Here is a 10,238-nt window from a genome sequence, read left to right on the forward strand (position 1 = left end):
CGTCCTGCTGGCTGTCCAGTGTTTGTAGGCACTTGGTTCACATACTTGTTGTCCAGTTTCCTAACTCTTCATCAGTGAAGAGCATGGACAGTCCAGTCACTCCCTCACAACCAAAATAAAAGTCTCTCATCTCTTTTTTGTTTCTTTTTCTCATGTTTATCTCCTTCCCCCTCCAACTTTATATTGAGATACAGTTGAAGTATAATAAACTGTGCATACTTGAATTGTACAGTTTCAACTGTTTGGACATATGAGTTAAATGTCTGAAACCATCACCAGGCTTGAACATTTCTATCACCTCCTAAAGTTTTCTTGTACCACTTGCAATGCATCTCTCCCTCCACTCTACCACAAGGCTATCAGTTATCTGTAGTTGGCGTTCTCTAGAATTTCGTACAGATGGCACCATACAGTTCTCTTTGAGAGAAGGTCTGGCTTCTTTAATTAACATAATGATTTTGAGCTTCATCCACGTCGTGTGTATCAATAGTTGTCCTTTTTTGTTTTTCTGCGTAATATTCCACTGTGTGGTTATACCACTTTTTGTTTATCTATTCCTGTTTCAAATGCTGGAAGCAACATTCGAGTTGTTTACAGTTTGGGGCTGTTACAAATAAAGCTATGTACGTGGGTGTGTAACTCGACACATGTTTTTATTTCTCTTGGGTGACTACCACCGGAAGATGCCCGAGTCACGCTAAATTTAAGTTAAACATTTTAAGAAACGACCAAATATGTTCCCAAAGTCGCTGTAGCATTTTACACGTTGGGAATGCCACGACCCCTGCCCCCCAAATACCTCCGGAGAGGAGGGCTACGAGTGACACTTTACCGCCTTAGCAAGCCCGGAAAAAGGCAGAGAGGGAGGCCCGGCCGTGGGCACCGCACGTGCAAAGGCCCGGGGTGGGCAGAAGGCTCTCTGGGCGCAGGTGCGGCGAGGTGGCGGAGAGGGGCACCTCCTCCGGTTCGGCCGGGCGGGCCCTGAGGCAGGGCTGCGGGGAGGGGCTCCCCGGCGGCCCCGGATGGGGCGGGGTTTGGACAGCAGACGGCGCTCCGTCGGTTCCCAAGGCAACCGGGTTCAACAGTTGGAGCCCGGCGGTTGTCTGGAGGCCTCCTGGTTCCCGCTTGCCGACATGTGCACCGCCGAGGTGGACCGTCACGTCGCCCAGCGATACCTGCTCAAGCGGCGGCTCGGAAAGGGGGTGAGCTCGAGAGGCGCCCGGGGGTCCGCGGGACCTGCAGGACGTGGGTAGGGCCAGTCAGGGGACTGTGGCCGTCCACGCTGCAGGGACTCCTGCGCTGGCGTCCTGCCTCCTCCATGAGCTGCAGGTGTGCCCCGTTTCCGACAACAGGGCGCCCTACTCGCAGGGAACTTGTCCCGTGGCTCTGGGAGGCAGCTGAGAGCTGGGCCCCCCAAGGTCTCAGGTCTGATCCTGGAGGCCCCCGGCCCCCGCTGTCCCCACCACCGCCTCAGGCTCCCGGCTGCCTCTCCCGGTGCCCACAGTGTGACACAGGCACCGAGGGCGGGCAGATGCCTGCCCAAGAAGGGCCTGAGCCAGTGAGTAAGGTGGGCATGGAGTGCTGGCCAGAGCCCCATGAGAGCCCGCGTGCGTTTGTGACTGTGGGCGTGGGAGGGCAGGTGGGACTGTGTGAGAGTACATGTGTCACGTTGGATCACAGGGTGTGTGCAAGTGTGAGACACGGAGCAGAGAGAGTTGCAGGTAGTGCGAGCAGTCGTGCAAAAGCCCTGGGGCAAGGACATGCTGAGCTGGTGGGAAGGAGCAGAGCTGATGTAACTGGACGGGAGACTAGGGGGACGGTCTGGGGAACTGCGAGGACTTCAGCTCCTGCTGTGAGTGTCACGGGGAGAGGAGCAGCCTTTGGTACCACTTTACAAGGCCAGGCTGCCTGCTCGGCTGAGGATGCCGTGTGGGAGTGAGTGGGGGAGAGAATTGAAGAGGTCAGGGCAGTGATAGGGCTGGAGGTGGGAGAGGCTCGGAGCAGGATGGAGGGGCAGAGGGGAGAGGAGGTCTTCAGATTCTGATGAATTCTGAAGTTGGAGCCAACAGGATCTGTGGACAGGCTTGATGGGGTACACGAGAGTGGGATCAGGATGCTTGCAAAGGTGAAAGTCTGTCAGAGAAGGGACTCACCCAGGAGCTCCCTCCCGTTCCTCCCCAGAGCCCCCTCTCTTGCCTCTAACCCCTATTGCTTTCCATCAGCCTCCTCTGGAGGCCTGCAGCTTTGGGGGTTCCCCTTTCTGGAAGCAGAGTGGGAAGGAGGAGGCTCGTGTCTGCAGGAGGCAGTCTGGCGGGGCTCTGTGCGCTGCAGGCTGACCACCGTCCTCCTCAGGCCTATGGCATTGTGTGGAAGGCAGTGGATCGGAGGACTGGCGAGGTCGTGGCCATCAAGAAAATCTTTGATGCCTTCAAGGATAAGACAGATGCCCAGGTAAGTGAGTGGGGAAGCGAGCGGTGTGGGAAAGGATGAGGCAGGGCTGGGGGGTGGCCCCCCACTGTCTTGTGTCGGAAAGGTGCAACTGGTAACCCAATCACAGCAGGTTTCTGCATTTTTCAGAGCACCGCCCCCTGCAAACCCAGGGTCCAGCAGGTGTGCGGGCACTGAGTGTCTGTCCCTTTGCATCCTCTCCGGACAGGGGCTTCCTTCTTGCTCCACACCCACACTCGTGTTTCTGTCTCCTTCCAGCGGACGTTCCGGGAAATCATGCTTCTCCAGGTGAGTGGCCAGGCCATCTACCTGCTGCTCCAGGTACTGTTTCTCCAAAGAAGGGGAAGCCTGGGCCCTGACCCCCAGGGCACAGCCCCCTGCTCTTTCCCCAGGAATTTGGGGACCATCCCAACATCGTCTGCCTCCTGGATGTGATCCCGGCAGAGAACAACAGGGACATTTACCTGGTGTTTGAGTCTATGGGTGAGTGAGGCCTCCCTCAGACACCAGTCCCCGTTTGTCCAGGCCCAGGACCGCCCCCGCCCACCCACACCCCAGTGTTTCCTGCAGTGGCCAGTGTGCTCAGCCTGAGCAGAGTCCCTTGGAGCTGGAGAGTGTCAGCCCCCAAGGCCTGGTGGTGAATACCTTGACCCCTGCCTCTGCGAGGTTTTGCAGCTACGTGTCCTCTTTTCCTGCTCATTTGATAAAACAAAGGCATCATGAAATAAAGTATAAAAACAATTCCACAAACTTTGTTTGCTGTGCTGACAAAGACGGTGGGCAGGCTTGAGAGGTGGGCAGGGGCTCCCGGGCAGCGCTCGTGCCCAGCATGTGCTGGTGAGGCCCAGGTCCCTGGGGGCTGAGGAGTCCCCGCAGGGGTGCAGAGTGGGCTCTCCTGGCCCCACCCTCCCAAGGCCCGCCAGCCTGACCCGCAGGCCTCCCCAGACACCGACCTGAATGCCGTCATCTGCAAAGGCACGCTGCTGAAGGACATCCACAAGCGCTACATCTTCTACCAGCTGCTGCGGGCCACCAAGTTCATTCACTCAGGGCGGGTCATCCACCGGGACCAGAAGGTACCACCCACACCTGTCTGCTGAGCTCCACTGCCCAGCCAGTGCCGCAGCAGTGCACCAGGTCCTCGAGCCCGAGCCTGGTCAGCCCACAGCCTGCCTTTTCACCCCCAGCCATCCAATGTTCTCCTGAACGCCAGCTGTTTGGTGAAGCTCTGTGACTTTGGCCTGGCTCGCCCCCTCAGCGGCCTCCCTGAGGTGCCCGAGGGCCATGCCCTGACGGAGTATGTGGCCACGAGATGGTACCGGGCTCCAGAGATGTTGCTGTCTTCCAGCTGGTAACACTGAGCGACCTGCCCTCATCCTGCCCCACCTCCCCCTGCAAGGTCAGGGCCCCTGTGCCCCCTTGCTCAGCCAAGGCCCTCGGCCTTCTTGCCCCATGAGTCCCAAAACCCACTCGTAGTCCCTCCTCCCACCTGCGCCTCGGCCTCTAGGGTCCCCCCTCCAGCTCCACACCCCCCCTGCTCCAGGTACACCCCCGGGGTGGACATGTGGAGTCTGGGCTGCATTCTGGGGGAGATGCTGCGGGGGCGGCCCTTGTTCCCTGGCACGTCCACCCTCCACCAGCTGGAGCTCATCCTGGAGGCCATCCTGCCACCATCCAAGGAGGGTGAGCATGTGGGCAGGCAGCTGCTGGCACACAGCTGTGGGGGGATGGCACCTCATGGACAAGGACTGCATGGGAGGACAGCGGGGAGGGGATGGGGCTGGGAATGGCAGGGAGGTGGGATAAGCAGGGTCCAGAGGCCTTGGCAAGCCTGGAGGGGGCAAGCTGTGCAGGGTGGGCCCAGGGGAGGGCTGCTGGGGGTTTCTGCCAGGGACATGGGGCCCACGAGGGTCAGGCAGTGCCCATCAAGGGTCCACCCAGGGCAGGACAATAGCACGAGCTCTGTGGAGGGGCGACAGGCAGCTCCACACTGTGCTGCCAGGGGCCGGACAGGGTGCTAGAGAAGCGATGGGTGGAGGCGACTGGAGGGGCAGCCCGCAGTGGTCCTTCCTCCCTGGGGGGTGGCGGTGTGAGGGCAGCGTGGGGAGCCCTGTTCTCTCCCCAGTATGCTCTGGCGGAGAGGGCAAGGCGCTCCCCATGGAGGTGGGGGGTACATGTGTGCACGCGAGAGCACACGGCGTGTGGAGGAGGCAGGCGTGTAAGGACAGTTGCACGTGTGAGTGTACTAGTGGTGGTGTGCGACCTGGTTTTCGGGGTTTGAGCCCACCAGAGAGCTGAGGCCCTGCAGAGGAGGTTGCTCCGCAGGCCAGAAGCAGTGGCTGACCACCTTCCTGACTCCTGAGCACGCTGCTTTCTGCCCTTGCTCCCAGACCTCCTGGCGCTCAGCTCTGGTTGCAACATCTCAGTTCTGCAGCACCTGGGGTCCCGGTGAGTGCGGGGGCTTCAGGGGGCCCCAGCGAGTGTGCTCCCTGCAGCCTTCAGGGCCAGCGAGTGTCAGCTCCGTGGGCCCTGCCCTCCTGACCATGATCCGGAACCGGGAAACTGTTGGTCAGCCTGAAATGAGGAGACCAGGGTGGGCCCCACTGGCGCTGGGAGAACGGCCTCAGAGATCAGGGGTCTGACGACTTTCCCCGGTGCCCGAGGGTGATCCAGGGGGGCAGGAAACCAGGGGATGGGTGGAAGTTGAAACCCTAGCAAGGGGCATAGATGTGGACGGGGGCCAGACCCTGGAGGCCCTGACGAGTTGGCCTCCCGCAGGCCCAGGCAGACACTAGATGCCCTCCTGCCCCCCGACACCCCTCCAGACGCCCTGGACCTCCTCTCGAGACTCCTGGTGTTTGCCCCGCACAAGCGGCTCAGCGCAGCCCAGGCCCTGCAACACCCCTACGTGCAGAGGTAGTGGCTGGGGGTGGCGCTGGGCTGTAAAGCTCCGAGGGGCTCTCCCGAGGCAGCCCGGCCCCACCACCCCAGCACCCGCCTGGCTGGCTCCCCGCAGGTTCCACTGCCCGGCCCGTGAGTGGACACTGGGCGGGGACGTGCGGCTCCCGGTGCAGGAAGGAACCCAGCTCTCAGCCGCCGAGTATCGCCGCCTCCTCCATCAGGTGCTCCGAGACGCCGCCCGCATCATTCGGCCCCAGAGGCCTCCGCTGCGCAGCGACCCCGCCCCCACTCCCACCGCCCTCTGAGCGCCCCTCTGCTCTCGCAGATGATCTTGGAGCGCAGGGGCCACGGCCGCTTCCCGAAGGAGACGGGTCTGGGGGACGGCTCCCCGACCCCCGAGCCGGAGGCCCAGCTGCCCTCGGGCTCGCCCGCGTTGAACCCCGGACGCCGGCCTCGGAATAACCCCGGCCACGGCCCCGTGCACGGTGCGTGGTCTGGCGGCCGATGTGTGGGGCCACCAACCGCCAGCAACGCCGGACTCCTGATCCCCGGGGTTTGGTCTCCCGACCCCACAGACGCCCCCGGCGGAGCCGAGGACCCTCCCAAGCAGAACTCAGCCCCCCTGCACCAGCCTCCGCCCCCAGGAGGTTCTGGGAGAGGGGCGAGGCCCGGCGGGGCGACGTCATCCTCGTGGGTAGGTCGTGGTGTGGGCGCGGCAGGACCGCTCCCGCTGCTCCTTTACGAGGGCGCCTGTGACGCTGCCACTCGCTCCTCCCCAGGTGAAGCCCAGCGTGAGGGAGGCCTCGCCCTCCTTGATCTCGCAGGCCGCCGCCCAGGTGGCCGTCCGGGCCCTGATCCGGAGTGACCGGAACCCAGGCCGCGGTGCGAACGCGCCCGGCGCGCCACGGGTGAGCCCGCGCGCCCCGCTCCCCGCCCCGCCGCCCCCTCCTTCCCCTCCTCCCCGCACCGGGCGCTCCCTCCACGGTCCTCGATCCTCGTCTGTGTGCAGGTTCCTCCTAGACCTCCTGGAGCTGCCCGGCCCGGTCGGAGGATGTTCGGGGCCTCGGCCGCGCAGGGGACCCAGGGGGCCGCGCGGGCCGCGCTGGGGGGCTACTCCCAAGCCTACGGGACCGTCTGCCTCTCGGCGCTGGGCTGCCTGCCCCTCCTCCCAGGACCTCGCGCCTGAGCTGCCCTGCGGGTCTTCAAGCGGACCTCCCCGGTGCCCAGCCCCGCGCCTCTCCCCCAGTCCCTAGGTTGCCCCTCCTCTGACAGGCTCCGGGGCCCAAGCCCCCGGTGCTCTCCACCTACCTTTTCCCCAAAGCAGCCTCTCCTGGCCACTTTTGAGCCCCAGAGCTTCTCCCGGTCTCTCTGGGGAACTCGCCCAGGTTCACACCCCAACCTCCATCACTTCCTCCAATAAAGTTCTGTCTCCCACCTGCCTGGCCATCTGTCATCCTCAGCCAGGGTCTGCCAGTGAGGCTGCACCAAACCTTTTCCCTTCTGGAGGACAGAGCCCTTGAGACGCCTCCAGCATGCCATATGCTGTCATCTGGGTTCCTGTCTGCTCAGCGTCCAGTGCTTTCTCTCTAGCTTAAGGCTGCCTGGGGGTTGCCCTGGGGTCACCTCTGTCCACAGCATCCAGGGCCTGCCTGGTGCCTGAGCACCTCAGGTCCCAGCTGGGGGTGCTGCAGGAGTGAGGGGGTCCCCACGGTGGTCCTGCCGGGGAGGGTCCTGTTCAGTGCATGTGTTGCCGGGCTGCAAGCCACCGTGTGACCACACTGGTGGCCCTGAGCCACAGCAGGAAAGGGGAGAACATGGGACAGTGCCCCTGACTGCAGTCAGCCACGCCCCACCAACACGGTGACAGGCGCTCGGTTTGTCTCCAGATCTTGGCTGGGGAAGGAGAGAGCAGCTGTGAATGTCTTGTGGGGTTCAAGGCTTCCTCCTCTGGTATCACCAGGCAAAGTGCCCAGTGTGAGCCCAGACTGGGGGTGCGGGACTGAGGAGTGGGAGCGTCCCAGCCAGCACTGAGGTACCTTCTGGTTCCACGCATACTTCACATTGCACCCACCCTGCGCAGTGGTCAGCACACAGGGAGTCCACTTTCCCGTGCCTGGTTGGAGGTGTTCCTGGCCCAAGGGCTTTTCAGCCAGGAGCAGGCGGTTCCGCCCTACTGTGGAAGACATCAGCTGCTGCAGGGGAGGGCGAGGTATGGATCAAGGAGAGCTGGGCAGGGCGTGACCTAGACCTGGCAGCTACAGGAGAGACTCAGAAGGCAGAACAGGGCTTGGGGAAGGCCAGGGAGGGACCGTGGTTCTGGCTTGGAGGTGAGCCAGTCACGAGATGGGGCTGCCTGAAGGGGCAGCTTTTTGTATTTTTAGAGCCTGAGGTATAGCAAGCAATGAATACGGAGGACCCATAGGGCTGAGGAATGAATGCCACTGCCCAGAAAGGGGCAGGGCACCCAAGAAGTCCAGCCCTGAGTGCAGAGGTGGTGCTGGAAGACTGGAGGGTCTGGGAGACCCAGACAACTGGACAAATGGCTGCTTGGCACCCTGGCCAAGGGCAGCCCCAGGTTGATGGGAACTTTGAGACGAGGCTAGGAAGTATCTGCTGGGGCTTGCAACCCAGGGGTGTGCGGATACCAGTTCCACCCAGGCCCTGTCTACCAACCTCCTTCCGATGGCCTGAAAGAGGGACAGCTTCTCGCCCCCATAGGGATCAGGGTACCCAGTGGCCGCACGCCTCGGCAGCCAGCAGCTTCTCCTTGAGCTCCAGGCCCACCAGGCCCTGCTGCAGGCCTCAGACACAGGGAGCAGCTGGCCCTGCGTGGGGTCCACCAGGCCCCCCTGTGGCTGCCTGGGCCTCCAGCAGAGCCAGCCCAAGCCCAGAGGGCAGGAGACCCTGCTTCATGGCAGCATAGAGACCTTGGGCCTGGCCCGAGGCCTCCACCCACACCCCAGCGATGCTCCTGGCCTGGGGTGCAGACGGGGGCCAGCTCCCAGCGCGGCCTTCACGGTCTTGGATACAGCAGTCAGCCTGGTGCCGCCAGTGGACTAGGAGGTCGAGAGGAGGAGAGGCGTGGCCGTTCATCGTGCAGAACTCAGCGAGGACCCACTTCTGCTCCCTGCAGGGTGGAAAGCCTCCGTTAGGGGCCCTGCGATGGCCCAGGCAGGTGGTAGGTCCCCGCACACCTGGACCACCTCCGATGCCACCAGCCCTCCTGAGGGAGGAAGGGCAGCCTCCAGTTTCAGCCCTTCCTCTTGCCTGGGGTCCCAGGCGGGGCTACGGGCACACTAGGACCCCAGCGTAGCCTGGGGGTGCCGGGGCTCCCCTTGTCCTACAGGCCAGCCTCTGGCCGCACCCTCACCCCATCCCCCGGGGTCCCAGGGCAGTGACTTGGCCTCCCTTCCTCCTCGGCCTCCAGACTTTCCTGCCTCCTCCAGGGGCCGCCCCACCCGCCACCCGGCCGACCCCTCCAGAGCCTCCCCACATCGACCCTGCTGCTGCTCGGGCTCTGCTCCCTCCTGGCGCCCCACTGGGCTTCCCAGCCAGATCCCTGTCCTCTGACCTGCCTGGGTCTCCCGCCTCAGCCTGCCAGCGTCCCCTGGCCCACGGCCGGTCTGTGCCCATGCCTTGCCTCGGCAGCCCAGGAGGACCCAGAGCTCACGCTGGGGTGCTGGTGCCATGGGTGGGGCCAGGCTCAGGTCTCCCGGCCCTGCTGGTCCCTGGTCCGCTGCTTGGTGCCCTGCACCCCCACAGCCATCCCCTTCAGTCTGACAGCTGTGGGCCCAGCCCCCAGAGCAGCAGTGACCGGTGCCGACCCTTCTGCCCAACCACAACCACATATCTCCTCCTCTACCCCTGGCCGGTTACCTCTCCCCAGCAAGCACGTCCAAGAACCTTAACCAAGACCTAACCCCCAGCACCCGCGACTGTGACCTTATTTGGAAACAGAATCTTTTGCAGATGTGGATGGTGTTATAGGTTAGGGGCAGTTACACCGGGTGCAGGGGGCCTTATCCCGAAACACAACAGTGTCCTCACAGGAGAACAGATGTGGGGAGGATGCCGTGTGAGGAAGGCAGATGGGCCACGCAGCTTCAGGCCCCAGAAACAGCAAACGCTGACGAGCGTGAATCCCAGACCTGGCACCCTGACTGTGGGAGAGTAATCTGTGGTTCGAAGCCGCCCAGCGCCCGGGGGCCAGTCCACACCTACGTTCCAAAGAACCACACCCTCAGCCTGAGCCCGGTTACACCATCCTCACCTCCTGACCAGCTGCCCAGAGCCCCTCACACCCTGGCCCACTCCGCAGGTGAGCTCGCTCAGGTGACCTCAGCTCCAGCCACCACACCCGACAGATGCATTTCAGATTCGACCTACCCAACCTCTGGGTCACCGGGCGTGGGGCCCCCGGTGACACGTCCCCATTCACCCTGACCACAGCCGGAGCCCAGCCTGCCCAGCACCCTCCTGAACACTGTGCCCCAGTGGACTCACAAGGAGTCTCAACTCTGTGGTACCCCAGAGCCACTGCCTAGGAGCAGCTCCCCCCGCCCTGGCCTTGCCAGAGCTTTGCAACCTAAGCTCTGCTCAGCCCCTCGTGCCCCAAAAGCTGGGCCCACCCCAGGGCAAAATCTTGTCCCCTCCTTCCCTGCCTAGATGCTGGGCCCAGCCCCCAGTGGCGCAGCAGCTGGTCTGCTGCCCTGAGTCTGAGTTCGTGCCGGGCCCAGGCAGACACGGAAGCCTGACCTGGATCCTTGCTCCCTCGGCCGCTGCCACTGGATAGTGTCCAAGAAGCAGCGCCGCGGTCCAGCTCTCCCACGGTGAGCAGGCCATGGAGGGCGGGTGCTCAGGGCGCAGTATCAGGCCTTCGAGAGACAGGA

At 63.2% G+C, this 10,238-nt stretch overlaps 1 protein-coding gene across 5 annotated transcripts; it reads left to right on the top strand.

Annotated features, from left to right (window-relative positions):
* On the top strand, positions 703–6,783 carry MAPK15 (mitogen-activated protein kinase 15). Of its 5 annotated transcripts, XM_018058694.1 has the most exons (14): positions 703–1,202; positions 2,353–2,451; positions 2,707–2,736; positions 2,841–2,931; positions 3,394–3,524; positions 3,636–3,799; positions 3,992–4,131; positions 4,839–4,896; positions 5,227–5,364; positions 5,465–5,570; positions 5,675–5,834; positions 5,925–6,043; positions 6,129–6,257; positions 6,359–6,783. In XM_018058694.1, the coding sequence occupies exons 1-14, from the start codon at positions 1,023–1,025 to the stop codon at positions 6,533–6,535; spliced, it is 1,722 nt and encodes a 573-aa protein (XP_017914183.1). In that variant the 5' UTR covers positions 703–1,022; the 3' UTR covers positions 6,536–6,783. The 5 variants fall into 5 exon arrangements, with proteins under 5 accessions (XP_017914183.1, XP_017914181.1, XP_017914182.1 ...); XM_018058692.1 differs by having other exon boundaries at positions 2,657–2,736; positions 2,822–2,931; positions 5,675–6,043; XM_018058693.1 differs by having other exon boundaries at positions 5,675–6,043.

Source organism: Capra hircus, chromosome 14 (assembly GCF_001704415.2).
Source record: "Capra hircus breed San Clemente chromosome 14, ASM170441v1, whole genome shotgun sequence".
NCBI lineage: Eukaryota > Metazoa > Chordata > Mammalia > Artiodactyla > Bovidae > Capra > Capra hircus.

Bases quoted from the DNA above. Each gene is read 5' to 3' on its own strand.
- MAPK15 (XM_018058691.1), top strand. From the start codon at position 2,114: ATGCTTGCAAAGGTGAAAGTCTGTCAGAGAAGGGACTCACCCAGGAGC. The intron at 2,452-2,706 runs GTAAGTGAGTGG...GTCTCCTTCCAG, and splicing joins AGGATAAGACAGATGCCCAG to CGGACGTTCCGGGAAATCAT. The intron at 6,258-6,358 runs GTGAGCCCGCGC...GTCTGTGTGCAG, and splicing joins ACGCGCCCGGCGCGCCACGG to GTTCCTCCTAGACCTCCTGG.